Here is a 17536-nt window from a genome sequence, read left to right as displayed (position 1 = left end):
GATGGGGTCTCCCTACAAACATCCTGTTTGCCTGAACTTTTTCCTTTGTCCTGGTATGGTCATCAAATAGTTATGCATGAAATTTTGTTGTGCTCTCTGTATTTGTGCTGCTTGAAACAGCTTATGTGCATGAAAAAAAATCATGAATTGGAAATTACAAAAATGAATGTGTTTTTTAAAATGATAGCCACTTTAGAGGCCGGCCCAGTGGCATAGTGGTTACGTTCCCATGCTCCACTTTGGCCGCCCAGGGTTCGCAGGTTTGGATCCCCGGCACAGACCTAGCACCACTCGTCAAGCCACACTGTGGCGGTATCCCACATAAAATAGAGGAATATTGGCACAGATGTTAGCTGAGTGACAATCTTCTTCAAGCAAAAAGAGGAAGATTGGCAACAGATGTTAGCTCAGGGCCAATATTGCTCACACGCACAGAAAAGATAAATGCTTTATACTGTATATACTTACTTTTTATTTTACGTCTATTTCATCTTTGATATGGAAACATACCTTAAGAGATCGTACATATTTGATGCAGCATATTGTGAATGAATTATTACTTATCAGAGTCCAAAGAGCAGGGGTCTAGTCCTGACTCTGAGATTTCACCCTATTATGGGCCCTTACCCCAGTCTCTTAACCTCTCTGGGCCTTAATTTCCATGTGTATAAAATATACTGAAAAATATCATTTCTTCTTTTTGTTTTTATTTGCTCACTCCATTACACTATTGTTATCAACTACAGATTTATATTAAACATTTGCAATTAGGATTAAAAGAAAAAGCTACCATGACGTCATCGCCCACATCTGTGGCTTATATAATAACCCTATTTGCTGTGGGACTCTCTCAGGAGGTAAATTAGATTCCTTAAAGCCCTCTATCCTACTTCTTAGAGTTAACTCCTTCTTCTCTTCCACAATTTAGATCAGGTACAGGAAAAACTATGAAAAAACAAAGGACAAATTTACCTCAATTGTGGACACTCCAGAACATCTGCGTACTACAAAAGTCAACAAACAAATCAGTGATGTAAGTAGGAGAAACACTGAATGGATTCTCAAACTCAGGGGCTATTTGCAAATGTGGATGGGCATTTTAGATTGTCACAATGTCTGCAAGACTCTACTGTCATTTGGTGGGAGGGAGGCAGGGACGCTAATTGTCCTGTTGTGCTCAGGACCCTTCTTTAACTATAAAGAATTCTTCCAACCGTATTGGCAAATGCCCCCTTTGAGAGACCCTGGGGCCTTAGCAGAAATCGTGAAAGCATTTATTGAGTTAATAGAATTCTCTTTCCTTTATATGTACTCAAAAAAGAAAAAACCTTTGCATTTATATTCTTACGTTGTAAATTGAGTAGTATAACATTTTTTCTTTCTGCTTTTTTATCTCCTTCAGATACTTTATAAGTTAGAATACAACAAGGCCAGACCCAGAGGCTACACCACAATCCATGACACCCCCATGTTACTACATGTCCGCAAGGTCAAAGATGAAGTCAGTGACGTAAGTACCGGAATGGCTTTGCAATCCCTCTCATCTTGGCCTCTTTCTAATGTGATGTAACAAACCCTGGTCTGGTTATCTATTCCTGTGTAGCAATCACCCTAAAACTTACTGACTTAAAACAACAATCATCTTTTTTTGCTCATGATGCTGTGAGCTGACTGGGCACAGCCAAATGGATCTTTTACTCCATGTTGGCAGCCAGCTGATGCCCAGGTGGGCTGGGACATCCAGGATGGCTCACTCACATGGCTGGCAGCTGATGAAAGAGAACTGTTGTCTGGACAGGAGCTCCTCCATGTGGCCTTTCCCCATGGTTTGGACATCTCACAGCACAGTAGCTGGGTGCCAAGAGGCAGGAGGTAGAAGCTTCCAGACCCGATAAGGGCTACGCCTAGAAATGACACAGTCACTTTTGCCATGTTTTCCTGGGCACAGTGCACACTCAGACTCAAGAGGTGAAGAGAGAAATGCCACCTCCGGATGAACAAATGGCAAAGCCACACTGCAGAGAAACAGGAAGGAGGAAGATATTGTTGAGGCCATTTTGAAAAATGCAATGTACCATAAACTTTATTAATACTCTATAAGCTTTATCTTGACTAAGAGGAACAAGATAGCCATCATATTCTAATTCTCTGAATTTGAAGAGAAATTGTATTCACCAATTTTCAGATATATAGCTAGATTCTATGGTTGAAAATTATTATCATTTTGGTTGAAAAAAAGAGATTAAATATTTTAAAGAACTCCGTGGCTCCAGAGGTATCAGAAAGAATAGAAAAGGCAACTGTGGAATAACTCATCCCTCGCCTGGAGCCTTGACTGTGGCTGGTGCTCGGGAATTCTTTGGTAGATGAATAAATGAGTTCACACTATTGACCCTGAGTAGCCATGAAAACCATTAAGTACATTCGGTGCATTGTTTATGAAGGCAGAAATGTATAAAAAATTTTAAAACTATGAAAAATGTTAAAAGAAGTTTTGGCATTCCAAACATGGACATCGGGTATTCATAGTCATCTCTCAGGTAGATCCCTTATGCGGAGCAGCCCATTCCCTCTCACTGTGGAAAAATGAAGAATTTCTGCATCCATTTCCCCAAACTTTCTACATATAACAATAACCTGAGATATTGATGAAAAATATGGATTTCCAAGCCTTTCCCCTAAAGATCCTAATTTACTAGGGTCTATGGTAAAGTGCAGAAAATTGTGATTTTTATGGTCAGGCAAGTTTAGTAAGCACTCCTGTGGCTTCTTGAAAATGGTTTTACTTCAGACTTAGCCACATTAAAACCTAGGATCCTTCCGCAACAATTAGTGAGAAGGCCCAGACGGGGTCCCAGGGCTCTTAAATTTGAGAGGAGCAAAAGTGGGTGAAATTAGAAATCCCAGGCCCAGGGTGGGGAAAGTGCCCGTTGGACCTGCAGGCGCTGAGCCTGCTCTGTCCCTCTCCCTCCCACGCAAACCCACACAGCCCCAAACTTGCTAGGTGTGGCTCTAGTAATGATGATAGAGAGACAGCAGCCATCAGTTCGTTCATTCATCAAATACTTATTGGGTTTTTATGTGCCTGATGCTAGGATTGAGATGATGAATGATACACAACTGTGCCCTCAAGGGATTCAGCTTAATGGGAAGACTAGATAGATAAACAAATACTTACAACATGACGTGGTAATGGCCAGAACTGTGTGGGTATAAAAGGAGGGCAAGACTAATTCCATCTGGATGAGCCAGTGGGGGAAGTCTCTTCCATCAGCACTTTTGGAGATGTTCTGAACTTGGGATTTTCTGATTTGAGGAAGGGAAAACACATGGATGGCTGTCCAGCTGGCTCTTCCAGCACAAGCTCAGGGGATGTAAATCCTATGGTGATGCTGGTGAACGTGCTGAATGTGTCCTGGGGAGCTGGTTTTAAGATCCAAGACAGGAAAGTGCATGTCTGCACAGCTCCATGGCTGCATCCCTTCCTTCACAGTAGATTTATTTTGTCTTAAGGAGCATTGTGTACTATAGTCAGCTTTTAATTTCTTGTTGTTTAAAATGCTTAGTAGGCTACCATACAAAATTAACCTGTGTTTCCTCCCACAGATAAAATACAAAGAAGTTTACCAAAGAAATAAGTCCAATTGCACCATTAAGCCAGACGCTTCTTATATCAAAGCAGCCAAGGATGCCTACAAAGTCAACACCAATGTAAGTTCCAGAAACTTCCCCAAGCCTAACGGGATTTATCAGCTTCTGTAGGACACATCACCTCTTTAACATCTCTTCAAATGATTGAGCTCTAATGAGTCCAGATCAAGAGTTAGGCCCCGGGAGCATGAGTAATGCTGCAGAAATCTAAATTCCGCCTTTGCTCCTTACAGAGGGGAACAGGGAAGAGCAAGGTGGCCTAACCCTGTGCCGTGGGTCTTACACCCACTCAGCCTTCATGTTGGTGGCTAAGAAATAGGAGATTTAATTCTGAAATGAAGGTTGCATTTTGGAAAGTGCCTCAGCATCTTTCATTGCCTCCACCTTCTGTGTTCTCCTCCTGCCCTGAACTCCAGTGCTTGCTTCTTCTGAAAAAAGAGAACATTTTGGCCACTTGGTGCTGCCAGGAGTTGGCCTAGACCTTCCTCCTGCTCAGATTCTCTCTGAACTGACCGTTGCGGTAGGGCATCTTAAAGCCTCAACCACAGAAACATTTTATGCATTTAGATGAGTATTGACTTTTTGAAAATATATAAATGGTTAGTAATGAAACCATTATAACCCAACTGGTGCCCACCAGTGCCAGAGACAAGATCTATTTAAAAGGGCCAACAAACTGAAATTTCTTTAGGGCTAGCAGGTAGCTTACAGGTGTCCTGAGCATGCACTGAGGGATGGGTAGCAGGATGGATGTGAGATAAAGCAAAGGCAGTAAAATGCACATTGCAGAATCCAGGCGGTAGGTGTATAGGTATTCTCTGTAAGATTCTTGCAACTCTTTTGTGTGTTTGAATAAAATGGGAAAAAAATTCATCAAACAGAATATATAAAAGCATATGCATTTTATTGGGTGCAAATTATACCTTGACAAAAAAAAAAAGAGAGATAAAAGGAGTGAGGAAAGAAAGGCACCTGATAGTGAGGGCACTCCCCAAGGATACTCAGATTAAATTCTGTATGCTTCTGTGCCTCAGACTTGGCTTGAGGCAGCCAGTTGTTCAGCTTGGAGGAAAGTCTAGCAAGTGCACAAGCACCTCTGAAGCCAGACTGCCTGGGTTTGAATCCCAGCTCCACCGGTCACTAGCTGTCTCACCTTGGGCAGGTTATTTAAGCCCTCTAGGCAGTTCCTCAGCATCAGTTTCATGCAGTTGTTATGAAGGTTAAATGAGTTAATATTGATAAAGCACTTAGAAAAGTGCCTAGCAAGACATAAACAGTATAAGTGTTTAATAATTTTTAAAAAAATTAAATCTGACTTTAGTTAGAAATTAAAAGTACTTGGACTCTGAAGATGATTAAGCTACACTGACGGAGTTAGAGTTTGAAGAATCATTTCACCTGGAGCCTTTAAAAATTTTAGCCCCTATTTTGAGACCAAGGGGTCCCACTAGATGACCTCTTGAGTGGCTGACTAGCTGCATAAATTGTACAGAAATTTTAATTGGGTCTGTCTCTTGTGTAAAGAACCATGATTTGTTGTATGTTAAAATGCAAGAGGAGCCCCTCTGTGCCATGCATGTGATTATGAATTCAGACTACTGAACGATTTATTTTCATCTTGTTCAAAACAGCTGGACTACAAGAAGCAGTACGAAGCCAACAAAGCCCACTGGAGGTGGATCCCTGACCGACCGGACTTCATCCAGGCTGCCAAGTCATCCCTGCAGCAAAGCGATGTGAGACAGGAGAGACAGCCAGCCAGAACTCACGAACACCCGAGACATAGAGAATTAGTGCTTATGCATAACACCTACTGTTGTGGCTGTTAACCCTAGCTCATTTGAGACCCAAGGACAGGAGGGTTGTGAGGAGTAGAAGGCAAGCTCAGGAAGCAGACCTGGCCACAGAGCCTGGTTTCCCATGACTGGACCCAGCCAGACACATGGTTCAGAGTCCTGAGCAAGGCTGGGGTGGGGCTGGAGGCAAGTGGGCTGGGAGGCTTGGTCCTGGTCATGGGGCTGGAGAGGGGGAGCCCAGCCCACAATGAGGGGCCAGGAGGACCCTGCCCTGATTCTCGTACAAGTCCTCATAGTGCCTGTAAGAGGAGGACTGTCTATGGATTTAATCAAATACCAACTTCCTCCCGTGCCTGCCATCCTTTTCCATCTTCCTCTCCCTTTCTTGTATTACAGTTTGAATACAAGCTGGACCGAGAATTCCTCAGGGGTTGCAAGCTTTCTGTCACTGATGATAAAGACATGGTGCTGGCCCTGAGAAATTCTTTAATAGAAAGTGATGTAAGTATCCAGTCCCTTCCATGATGCCTAACCTCACTCAGGGCCGTCTTCTTCCACACAGTCCCAGGGACACCCAGGGAAGAATAGAGAGGGGCTGCTTCTATAGGAGCTCACGTGTGGGTCCTGAAATATGACCCTGCCCCCAGTGAACACCAGTGACATAGTAGAACAGGGCAGTAGCAGGGGCAAGCTATTAAATCCTGGTGACCGTTCTTGATTTCTACTGCACCACAAGGTAAATCACACTGCAGGCATTGGGTATCTGAAGAAGTCCCGGCTGGATTCTATAAGGAAACATTCATTTTTATGGGATTGTACTCTTGCTATGCTGCAGTTTCCTCATCTGGAAGGGAGGAATAGTAATGCTTCCCACGGTTTGGGGGAAGGGTCAAATGACATATTTGAAAGTGCTTTGAACTAAGGCTGTAAGTACAAAGATTCATCATGAGATCCATTCTGATCAATACTAAAGCCTCAACTTGCAAGAGATAAAGAAAATCTCTAGTGTGTATTTCACAAGATTTCCAAACGTCAAATCTTTTACTGAGTTTCATGTTCCTACTGCGTCAACGATGCTATTCTCCCAGCTCTATCTAGTGACTTGGGAGCTCAATAAAAATATGCAGGAAACCCAGAAGAGCTAAAGAAATGCCTTTTTCACCCCTGCAGCTGAAATACAAAGAGAAACATGTCAAAGAAAGAGGAAGCTGCCATGCTGTGCCTGATACTCCTCAGATCCTCCTGGCAAAGACTGTCAGCAATCTGGTGTCCGAGGTAACCCTCCAGGAACTCCTATGCTGTTTCCATCTTGGACTAATGTCCCAGGAAAACGTTTTAATAAGCTCTCTGTGGATTCCCTCAGAACAAGTACAAGGCGTATGTGAAGAAGCGCTTGGCCCAGGGCTCATACACAACACTGCCAGAGACCCGCGACACTGTTCACGTCAAGGAAGTGACCAAGAATGTCAGCGATGTAAGTGACCAGCCCCATGACTCTGAGTGGTAGCAATGCCACTTTGCCTTAGAATCCAGTGACAGACTGTGGCTGCCTTTCTGCTTACACTTTCTTTTACGTTATTCACTATTACCATCAATACCTGTAGTGGATTTTGAATTCTGGTTTAAAAGATGACTCAATATTTATTGGCTTTCTAATTGTAGCAACTATGGCAGCTGTGGGTTTTGGCCCAGGACATGTTATCTGCAATATAAGATGTTACTAACCTAGTGTTAATAAGGGGAGGAGGCATTGCTGATAAAGAGTAGCCTCTCCTCTCATTAAACTGCTAAATGATTTCAGAGAAGGAAAATCACCTCTGTTTCCTCGCAATCTCTGCCCACTGTATCCTTATCAATAGTGCTTTAATAATCTTGGTATTATATTTTATGAGCCCTATGTAGTTCCATATAGTTTTAAAAAGTCGAAATGGTGAATGAAAGGGTTTAATTTGCTTTTAGTCAGTTCTCCAAAGATTGCTGTATGGTTTAAGTGTTGGGTTCCAGAACAGAAATACCAGGGAAGAGCTAGAATATGGATCAGAGATCCAAGTTCCAGACTGATGCCAAAATGGGGAGCCACGGATTTTCCTGGAGATCTTCTCACAGTTCTTCAGGTAAATCAATTGTATTCCCAGCCTCCTCTGCTCACACAAGTAATTCTGGCTCTTTTTAGACAAATTACAAAAAGAAGTTTGTCAAGGAGAGAGGGAAATCCAACTACTCCATCATGCTGGAGCCCCCAGATGTGAAACATGCCATGGAAGTGGCCAAGAAGCAGAGTGACGTAAGTTTCCCCTCTCCATGTTCTCAGGGGCCCAGCTGAGCCAGTGGGTTCCAAATTGGTGTATGCCGAGCTGGTTCCAGTGAGAGAGTCACCCTAATTTCTTATCTGGTAGTTTAAAAAATATGGTAGTAGAATTGGTTGGGTTTTAATAGAAAGGTTCCTTGTTCTTAATGAGGACTTTTGGAAAGATAGAATTCTCTTGAGTGAGTAAAGACTTTTTTTCCTCCAAATATAGGTCGCTTACAGAAAGAGTGCCAAAGAAAACTTGCATTACACGACAGTGGCCGATCGGCCAGACATCAAGAAGGCCACACAGGCAGCCAAACAGGCCAGTGAGGTAAGGTTGTAGTTAAAATGCACCCAGTCCCCGCGGTCACTGCCAACAAGTGGTACAAGGCACCCACCGCCTAGAATGTATTGCCCATTTTGGTTTTCTTTGATTCAGGTGGAGTACAGAGCCAAGCACCGCAAGGAGGGCAGCCATGGGCTAAGCATGCTTGGGCGCCCAGACATTGAAATGGCCAAGAAGGCAGCCAAGCTGAGCAGCCAGGTAACACAGATGGGCAAGCAGCAGCTCTAATGTGAAAAACCTTGCAGGAAGAAATGATTCCCAGAATGAAGGTGCAATTTTAGCAACCAAAGAGATATGGGTCTTTGATAGCACTGCAGAGTTTAGAAAAGTTATGTCATGAGAAGTGTGCTAAGGACCTTCTCTCTTGTTTCCCTCTAACATCTCTAGGCCTTCCTCATTCTCCACTTTTCCATTTATGGTGTGTGTCTAGCTGTTGGTGTGCTTTACTCTCTTCAAGTAACAAAAACATCAGCTTGTGAGGTCCTATTGGAACCTCTCCCCAGGCACTGAGAGTTACATCCAAAGGGCCTGATTCATACTTGAGTCACCTGTGGGAACTTGATAACATGAAAAAGCCATGAAATTCTACCTTCTAGAACCCAACCAGATGCAGTCACCTTTATTCTTTCATTCAACATACATATATTGAACACCTGGGCTAAGAACTAGAGGTGAGGAGATGTCCTCAGACTATAGGCCCATGGATAAATAAGTCCAATTTGGGGTAAGTGTTTGATTAAGGTATGCACAGGGTGCTGAGGGGGAATGCCTCATTCTAGCGGATTTCCTATTATTGAGAAGATAGACTCAGAAATGTGTTGACCAAAACTGGTTGCCACATTACCTAATTTCCCTTGTTATACCAATTATCTAGCATACCCCTGAGATATGAGAAGGTTTCACTTTAGTTTAGAGACTCAGGGTCACAACACCAGATCTTTCAGAGAGCAAGTTTTAGTCCTATAGGATTTGAGCTCAAGAATATCTTGTCTTCTCCAATTTAGAGATCCTACCTTCTTCTCCTTCATTGTCTGTTCTCTCAAGTATTTGTTCGAAGACATAGGTTTGGGATACGTTTGGTTGTTGTACGTGTGATTTTCAGCAATACCGAACATGAGATTCCAATCTTTTGGAAGACATAAATTAGTAATAGCAAGTGACAAAATAAGTCAGAATTAGGATGAGATAAAAGGTTCAGATGACTGATGACAAATAAATATGATTTTTTAAAACTTTCTGAATTTAAAACTCCTATGCAGTATTTTTAATATAAATTAATGGCATTGTATAAGCATTTGAGACCAAGATGTGAAATCACCAACAAAAAACAGTGGAATCTCTAAGAGTAATGAAATGTAACAAGAGCTTTTTAATGTAAAAAATTTGGTGTATTTTTAAATTTCCAAGGACAAAGCATTATCAAGTTAAAAACACAGAAATGACTTTGATGTTGAAATTTTGAAGGCTTTGCTGTTTGAAAATAGAGAGGCTCGTATTTCTAAACCTAAGTGAATCCTTTGAGGTGGAAAATGAGACCCAACCAGATCCTTTTATGAGCTCGCCTTCCTGGGTTCATCTCCTGTGAAAGGTCTGCCTCAGGATTTACAGCTTCATGGTGTGGCCCCTGGTCCAAGGGGGCTTCACCTGTGTGTGCCCCTCCCCATTCTGACTGTGCTGTCTTGCTGCACGCTCTAGGTGGAATACCTCAAAGGCCAAAGGCGAGGGTAGGGGCATGGCGCCGCATCTTATGACACGCCTATGATGAGGCATCTTAAGAAAATTAATGCACTGCTCAGTGATGTAAGACTGACACCAGCAAGCCAATATCTCTGTCTTTCTCTTTTTCTCATCTACTTTCTTAGCCTTGATCAGGGGACTGACCAAGTTGCACTCTTTTCTGTTGATTTTGTGTTGGAACATGTAGAATGCTGTGGAAATTTGTCAGAGGATATACTTTTGCACACATCCATCTTTTCCTGCATGAAACTTTCCTTCTGGAACATGCCACTTGGAATAGGAAGATAGGATAGACTTGGAGATGGCCTCCCAGTGTACTTTAGGTTGCTGATACCCATCAAATTAAAAGGTGAAATGAAAACAAACTGAGAATCTCATCTCCAACCACGGGGAGGAAATCTCTGCTGATGACTGTTGTTGATGTTTAATACATTTAAGACTGGCATTTAATACAGTCTCTCGGATCAGGCATAGTATGAATCAACAGATTAAACTCCTTAAAATGTTTTCACTCACAGCTCTTTCATCTTACATTTTACGATCTTAATAGCAAGAAATTGTTTAATTCTTGGACCTGTTCTTCAGTCTTTAGAAGCACTAATATATAGTTCAAGTCCCTGAAAAGCAGCTGAACAACTAGATGTTAGAGCTTTAAAATCAATTAAATTTTGAAAGAATAATTGATTCGAAAGCTCTTTCCTATACTGCATCCATAAAAGGCCAGCATCTGAGCCTGATGGGATTATAAACACTGGCGTTGCCACTTGCTGATACATGGCATTGCAATGGCTGCCTCTCAGGCTTCCATGGTCAACAAGAAAAAGAAGCCTTTACCATTCTGTAACACCCCATGTGTGTAGTTTTACTATACTTCCTGCCTAGTCCAACACTGTTCTAAGAATTCCTGGAGTCCTGAATCTGATGAGTGTCCTTATCATGCAAAATGTAGTTGTTCTCAGGAAGATCCAGTCTAAAAGGAAGGCCAAATGTGCTGACCTCAGATTCAATAGATGCGCTAGGCTGCATTTGCTTGGGGGGCCTTCTTGTGGAGAGGGGAGGCATAACTTTTCTTTAAATAAAAAGTTGGAAATTTAATTTTACTTGACATTAATAGAAGAAAAGAAAACTGGAATGAGACCAATGGAGTTGCTGCTCTTCAAACAAATATTTCTTCAGAAACCAATCATTTTCTAAAAGATACAAAGAGGGCTTTTGAGGCTGTCCTGATGGGGTGGTGGTTAAGCTCATGTGCTCTGCTTTGGCAGCCCGGGGTTCACAGGATCAGATCCCAGGTGCAGACCTATATACCACTCAAGCCACTCTGTGGTGGCATCCCACGTAGAAGAACTAGAAGGGCTTACAACTAAGATGCACATCTATGCACTGGGGCTTTGAGGAGGGGAAAAAAAGAGGACTCTTAGCATACTTCTAAAGGAAGCAGATTTTATTCTCGTCTGAGATATGTCTTTGCATCTTTTCTTCCCCGTCTGACTCTGCACATCTACTTTACTTTGTTTTTCTGTGTTTCGCAGCTCTTGGGATCAGTCCTAGTCCTATGGGGGTTCTATATCCCTTAAGACAAATATCCTTTTGGTCCAGACACCAGCTCACCACCTCCTACTTTCCTTAGCAGGCTTTTCGTTTCTTCATTTTGAGAGCGAATTTCCTTTCAGAGAAGGGCCATTGTGGCATTTATTTACATTTTGTTTTCCTATTATATGTGTTTCTGCTTCCTCCTTTGTGTGTCTGTCTCAGTGTGCCTGCATCACGCTGTGCTGTTCTGCGTGCTTATTTTTCCTCTGTGTTTCCACTGTAGATTTATTCAAAATAGATGAGTCTCAGCATCGTGAGTGCATTTTCTCTGATGTGGCAGATTTCATTGTTCTTAGCATTTGAGTGATCTCATTTTGTGTCTGTTCTGCTGGATATGTAAAGTTGTGGGGAAGCGAAGTACAGTGATGCAGCTTGAGGGTACTGATTTGAAATGTCTGCAGAGTGAAATATCTGGGTGACTGGATCCTGGTGTGCTAACTTTGAATGTGTGAGTCTTTCATCTTACCAATAAGAGAAACTCTAGGTGTCCTGGAGAGGCAAATATTGCCATTTTAGCTAGGGAATATCTAGAAATAGCTCGTTTTTCACTCTTCCTAGAGTGAATAACCAGTGGCGTTCTACTTCTGGACTTCATCCTAGAACACTATTGACAAAGACATCAGTCTGTTTTTCAATAAGGAAATGTTTCTGTCACTTTTGGTTTATTCTCTTGAATTTTTCTATAAAGAAATCATCTTCTTTAGCTATTTTACCGAGGCATAATGACTGTCTCTTCCTTTCATTCAATCAGATCACATTTATCGAGCAACAATTAGTGCCAGCATTATGCTTATTTTTTAAATTGAAGTTATTTCATCCTTTGCATAGTCTTACTTTTATAGATCCTAAAAGTATATTTAATCTTATTTTTCTCATTATTCTGTAACTATCTCACTTCTTGCTTTCTTCTAGTCTGAAATCATACTGAAGACATTAACACCCAAATTCTGTTCTTTTTTCACTCGGAAGTTATGCCATTTTTTTTTGCTGAGTTAAAAAAAATTAAAATGATATATCCGAAGTATTGTTTTAAAATAACAATAAATTCTCTGAATTTAACAGCTTCCTTACTTTTCGCTCTTCTTGATCATTTACAACCCCTCTCTGAACTCCTTGAAGTAGACCTAAAATGCTTTTGGTTTTGCAGTTAGATGGGGTAAAATGCTCTGAAGCCTTTTTCCACTTATTTTTGTTTTGCATGAAAAAGAAGTGATTATGTTTTATACCTCCGGTTAACACAAAAATGAGCAAGCAAATACGATGTCGCTTGACCTCATTCTTTATTGCTTGTTGTCCCAACATCATTATTAATAGTGCTTCCTTTTACTCATAAAAGTGTCCTAGTTTGCATATTATATCATATGATCTCTTCATGTATAACACATATTCTTTTGCATTTATATTTCCTCCATTCTTCAGTCTTCATATTAATTAATGTTCAGGAATAATTTGGAGTTTTGCATTTGCCGTTAGGTTCAATACCGAGAAAATTTCAACAAAGAGAAGGGCAAGACGCCAAAATACAATCCAAAAGAAAGCCAGCTCTACAAAGTCATGAAAGATGCTAATAACCTCGCAAGTGAGGTATGTTTTCTTTAATTGTGGTAAAATATATAACATGAAATTTACCATTTTAACTATTTTTCAGTATACAAATCAGTGGAATTAATTACATTCAAATCTTGTTCAACTACCACCATTATTTCCAAAATGTTTTCATCACCGCAACCAGAAACTGTGTAACTATTAAGCAATGACTCTCCATTCTCTTCTCCCTCGAGCCCCTGGTAACTTCTAATCTACATTCTATTCCTGTGAATTTGCCTACTAGAGATTTCATATAAGTGGAATTATACAATATTTGCCCCTTTTTGTCTGGCTTATTTGACTTAGCATAATGTTTTCAAGATTCTTCCATGTTGTAGTATGTGTCAGAGCTTCATGCCTTCTTAGGGTAAATAATATTCCCTCATATTGATATACCACATTTTGTTTATCCATTCATCTGTCGATGGACATTTAAGTTGTTTCCACTTTTTGGCTACTGTGAATGAAATAGGGTTCTTCATCAACGTCTCCAGCGTGTTTCAGGATGGGTTATCTTATTATGGTCTCCTATTTACATGATTTTCTTTTTCCCCTTAACATACAGGTTAAGTATAAGGCTGACCTGAAGAAACTTCACAAACCTGTGACTGACATGAAGGAATCTCTGATAATGCATCATGTCCTGAATACAAGCCAACTTGCCAGTTCTGTAAGCTCAACCATTTGCTTCAGAAACAGCCTGTTTCATTCATTCGCAACTAAATTCCCCCTCTGAGCTCACATGCATCTCCTTCTCTGCCACTGAGACACCAGATTTATTAGAAAGCTCTTCTTTTTTTTGAGTGCATTCTTTCAAATTACAGCATCAGTCTACAAATTCTCCACTAACTATAACACCTCTCAGAATATAAAAATGCTGCTATTTTTAGAATATTTGAACTGTTTTTCCCCAATTAATCAGCTGCTTTTCTCCTTCTAAGGACATAGAATTACCATTTGAAATAATTTCCTTCACTTCTAACTTTTCACTTTTAAAACCTGCTTTGAATAAGCCGTATAACCTAAGTGTTTACAGCCTGTATTAACTGACAATACTGAACGTGGACCTTCATTCTTTAAAACTTTTTCTTAACCCCCTATTTAGTGTTTGCTAATTTTAATTTGGTCTTGCGATCCAGCTTTGCAAATGTCTAGTCTAAAGAGGAGAAATAGGAGTGCTGAGCAGTTTTTCCCTCAACATGCCTTTTTTGCCACCTTCCCCTCAGTACCAGTACAAGAAGAACTATGAGAAGAGTAAAGGCCACTACCACACAATCCCCGATAATCTGGAGCAGCTTCATTTAAAAGAGGCCACAGAGTTACAGAGTATAGTAAGTTGATCAAGACTGACTTTTTTCCTACTGCACATTCATCTATGATGTCAAAAACTTTCATGGATTCCCTCCCAGACAGCACTTATACTTGTAGTGACCATTGCTTGAGAAAATGCCCAAAGATATAAGGGGCTTTGAATTTTGCAACATTGGGAAACAAAGTTTTCTTTTATAAATGATAACAGCATCTACATGTATTGGAGAAAACGTGCATATACATGCAATATGTGTTATTGACGTTACTGACAGATTACCATAACTTATATTACAAGGAAGACAAACCTCTTACAATAACCCTACTATGCTCCCGTGAATCTGTACCCCAGGCTAGGAAACACTGCAACAAAAGATAGGGAGCCCTAGGAGAGTTTTAAGCAGAGAAGTGATATGATCAGACCAACCATTGAAGTAGTCGCTGGGTGTTTAAGAAATTGCAAAATCTGTAAAATAATTAAGATTATCAGAGGAAAGAACTCAGAGAATGAGCTTACTATTACATGAACTCCTGTATGACAAATTCAGCATTATTTAGGTCACCTGTTGGGCATTAACCAAGAAGCCTAAATTGTTAGAAACATCCTCACATCATCTGTAAAGCAGCACTTGCCCCCAGACCTTTATTCTAATGTTTTGTTAGAAGAAAAAGAGCTGAGACTGAGAATTGCCATTAAGGTGCCGTGGAAACCAGAGCCTCTGCCTCACTGTCTTTCAATTTCTCCTCTGTAAAATATGAATGTCTGTATGGCTCCCCTCAGTCCTAATCATGTTGGAAGATAAGGAGATTGTATTTGTAAAACAGCGTTGGGGGTCTTTTGAGAATGTTAGATTTGTTAGTAAGTCAGTTCGCATGTAAACTAGTTGTCATTTTTATACCAATTTATATTATCTGCATTAAATATGTGACCAGTTATGACCCAGATAGAGTTATTGACTTATAAATAAAGTTGCAGGCATTATCCATTAAAGCAAGACCTCAGGCCTCTGATAAAAGTTCTTATGAAAGGAAAACTGGAGGTTTTTATTAGAAATATTGACTAATACTATGGTTAAAATGTTCACATCTGCACATATCAAATGTCATCAAACCAAGCTCAATTTGCCCACTGCACAGTATGCCCATCACTGAGACAACAAATTTGCAGCAGAGAAAGGGTTTATTTACAAGGCAGCCAAGTGAGGAAACAGGAGAACAAGTGTCAAATCCACCTCCTTGAAAATGAGGATTAGGGATGTTTATGGGATGAAGGGTAGAGCGGTGCAAAGCATGGGGATTGCTGATTGGAGGCAAGGAGAAGTGAGGTAATGATGATCTGCACAAGTGTAGACAAACTTCATGGCTCTTCAAGGGCTGCATGGTCACAAAATGGCGGCATTAGCATAATGCGAGGATGGAGTTTTCAGCCCCTTGGCATCAAGGGGTCGCCTACTGGGCATTTGCACAGGCCTAGTTGATGAGTCGATGGTCTTAACTGGTCCTGAACTGGACAAGGAGTTGACTTTCAGTTTCTGAAAAACAACTTAAACACTCATTATCATAGTGACATAAGGCCTCAGAAATGTTATCTATAAGGAATCTAGTGGGAGTCTGATAATATATTGCTTATCTACATGACTTTTAAGAATAATCATTAATGGCTATCTGGCCACTGGCGTCACAAATCTTGGTCAGTCTTCTCTATGGGTGATTTTCCCATGCATTTCCTTGTATCAACATTTCTCTCAGCTGATTTTTCTGCGATGATTCTTTTGTCTCCTTGAATTGAACATAAATCCGGGTTACGCCTTGCAGATAGTAATAGTGTTTGCCCCCCAGGCAGCTACAAAAAGGTTCTGAATCTGAACACAACAGGAAACTGTTCTGAGTGGCAATGAAATGCTACCCATTAGACATAATGTATCAGTTGAAAAATACTATTCCTAAACTGGTCTCTGTGAATTGAGCAGGAGAGAGATATCTAATAAGGCTTTTCATCACTAGGTGAAATACAAAGAAAAATATGAAAAGGAACGAGGAAAGCCCATGTTGGACTTTGAAACACCAACATACATCACTGCCAAAGAGTCTCAGCAAATGCAAAGTGGGGTAAGTCCTACAAAAACACACCACACGGCAAAGATACCATCAGACTGATGAAAACCAACTCTGCCCACAAATGTATCCAGACTTCTGTCATCCAAAAGTTGTTGATGACAGACTGTTTAATGTGATCACTAAAATATTTTTCATCTCAGAAATCCTATGGTTCAGTTACAAAAAATGATCTGAATCGTAAACATTTACCACATATGTTTTATTTTGACTACCATTTTCATAGAGTTATATTCCTCTGCACAGACCCACCATTAGCTTTGGATTGCTCTTCTCTTAATGGGAAGCCTCAAGCCAAACAAAAGGAGATTAGTGATCAAGATGTTCATTAAAATATTGAAAGTCAAGATGCCACATTTCCTATTCTAAAAATGTAAGCAGAGACATCTAAAAATTTTCTTTTCTCTTTGTTAACCAATATAGAGAAGAATGGAATCATATTTTGAATCTTAGAAAGTATTTTTATTGGGAAGCAGGCTTATTTTGGATTTCTTTTTGCCTTTCCACCATGGGGCATATCTCCAACCATAAAGATAAATGGTTCTTAATAAAAGTAGCAATTTGTGGAGCTTCCTAGTATATAAAATGGCCAGATAATCAAAAGTTTAAAATAGTTTCAAAAAATTGGTGAATCTTGGAAAAAGATCTATGGGAGTTTCTTGTACTATTCTTGCAATTTTTCTGTAAATTTAAAATTCTTTCAAAATTAAAAATTACAAAAATTGAATTCCAACATTTATTCCAAGCCTCCCAGTGAGACAGCCTAGTCCAGGGATTGGAGAGGAGGTAGGGGAGTGTGTGGCCCTTTCTCTCGGCAGTGGACAAAGCCTAAGGATTTCTCTGTGCCTCATTGTCCACTTTATCTATTCAATGATTAAAAATAATAGGTCACCATTATGAAAAAGTCCCAATATGCATTCAGTTCTCCCAAGATTTTCTTCCCCTGGGTTGTTTTATTTTCCCTTTGAGTCTCTTACTTCTAGCTCAAAAGTAAAATCTTTTGTTGCCTTAAGAAAAATGTCATCAGGAGAGATGACAATGGATTCAGAGGCTTGATGGCATATCTGTCCTCCCACTCTTGCAGCCGGCCAGCTCCAGTCACAATATTAGACA

General features: G+C 40.5%; 1 protein-coding gene across 50 annotated transcripts in view; it reads left to right on the top strand.

Annotated features, from left to right (window-relative positions):
- NEB (nebulin) overlaps window positions 1-17536 on the top strand; it is a 213719-nt gene that overhangs the window by 167148 nt on the left and 29035 nt on the right. For all 50 annotated transcript variants that reach the window (XR_011528351.1, XR_011528350.1, XR_011528349.1 and 47 more), the window contains 14 exons: window positions 929-1033; window positions 1403-1510; window positions 3607-3711; window positions 5283-5387; window positions 5844-5948; window positions 6618-6722; window positions 6811-6921; window positions 7621-7731; window positions 7967-8068; window positions 8177-8281; window positions 12887-12997; window positions 13566-13670; window positions 14227-14331; window positions 16313-16417. Coding sequence is in view for 43 of the 50 variants with exons in the window: in XM_070579747.1 (XP_070435848.1) it covers window positions 929-1033; window positions 1403-1510; window positions 3607-3711; window positions 5283-5387; window positions 5844-5948; window positions 6618-6722; window positions 6811-6921; window positions 7621-7731; window positions 7967-8068; window positions 8177-8281; window positions 12887-12997; window positions 13566-13670; window positions 14227-14331; window positions 16313-16417 (1488 nt within the window). In the remaining 7 variants the exon portion in view is untranslated. The remainder of the gene's footprint in view (window positions 1-928; window positions 1034-1402; window positions 1511-3606; window positions 3712-5282; window positions 5388-5843; window positions 5949-6617; window positions 6723-6810; window positions 6922-7620; window positions 7732-7966; window positions 8069-8176; window positions 8282-12886; window positions 12998-13565; window positions 13671-14226; window positions 14332-16312; window positions 16418-17536) is intronic.

The sequence above is a fragment of the Equus przewalskii genome, chromosome 17 (genome assembly GCF_037783145.1).
Source record: "Equus przewalskii isolate Varuska chromosome 17, EquPr2, whole genome shotgun sequence".
Classification (NCBI taxonomy): domain Eukaryota; kingdom Metazoa; phylum Chordata; class Mammalia; order Perissodactyla; family Equidae; genus Equus; species Equus przewalskii.
Note: the sequence above shows the minus strand (reverse complement) of the source record. Positions and strands in the feature narration are given on the sequence as shown.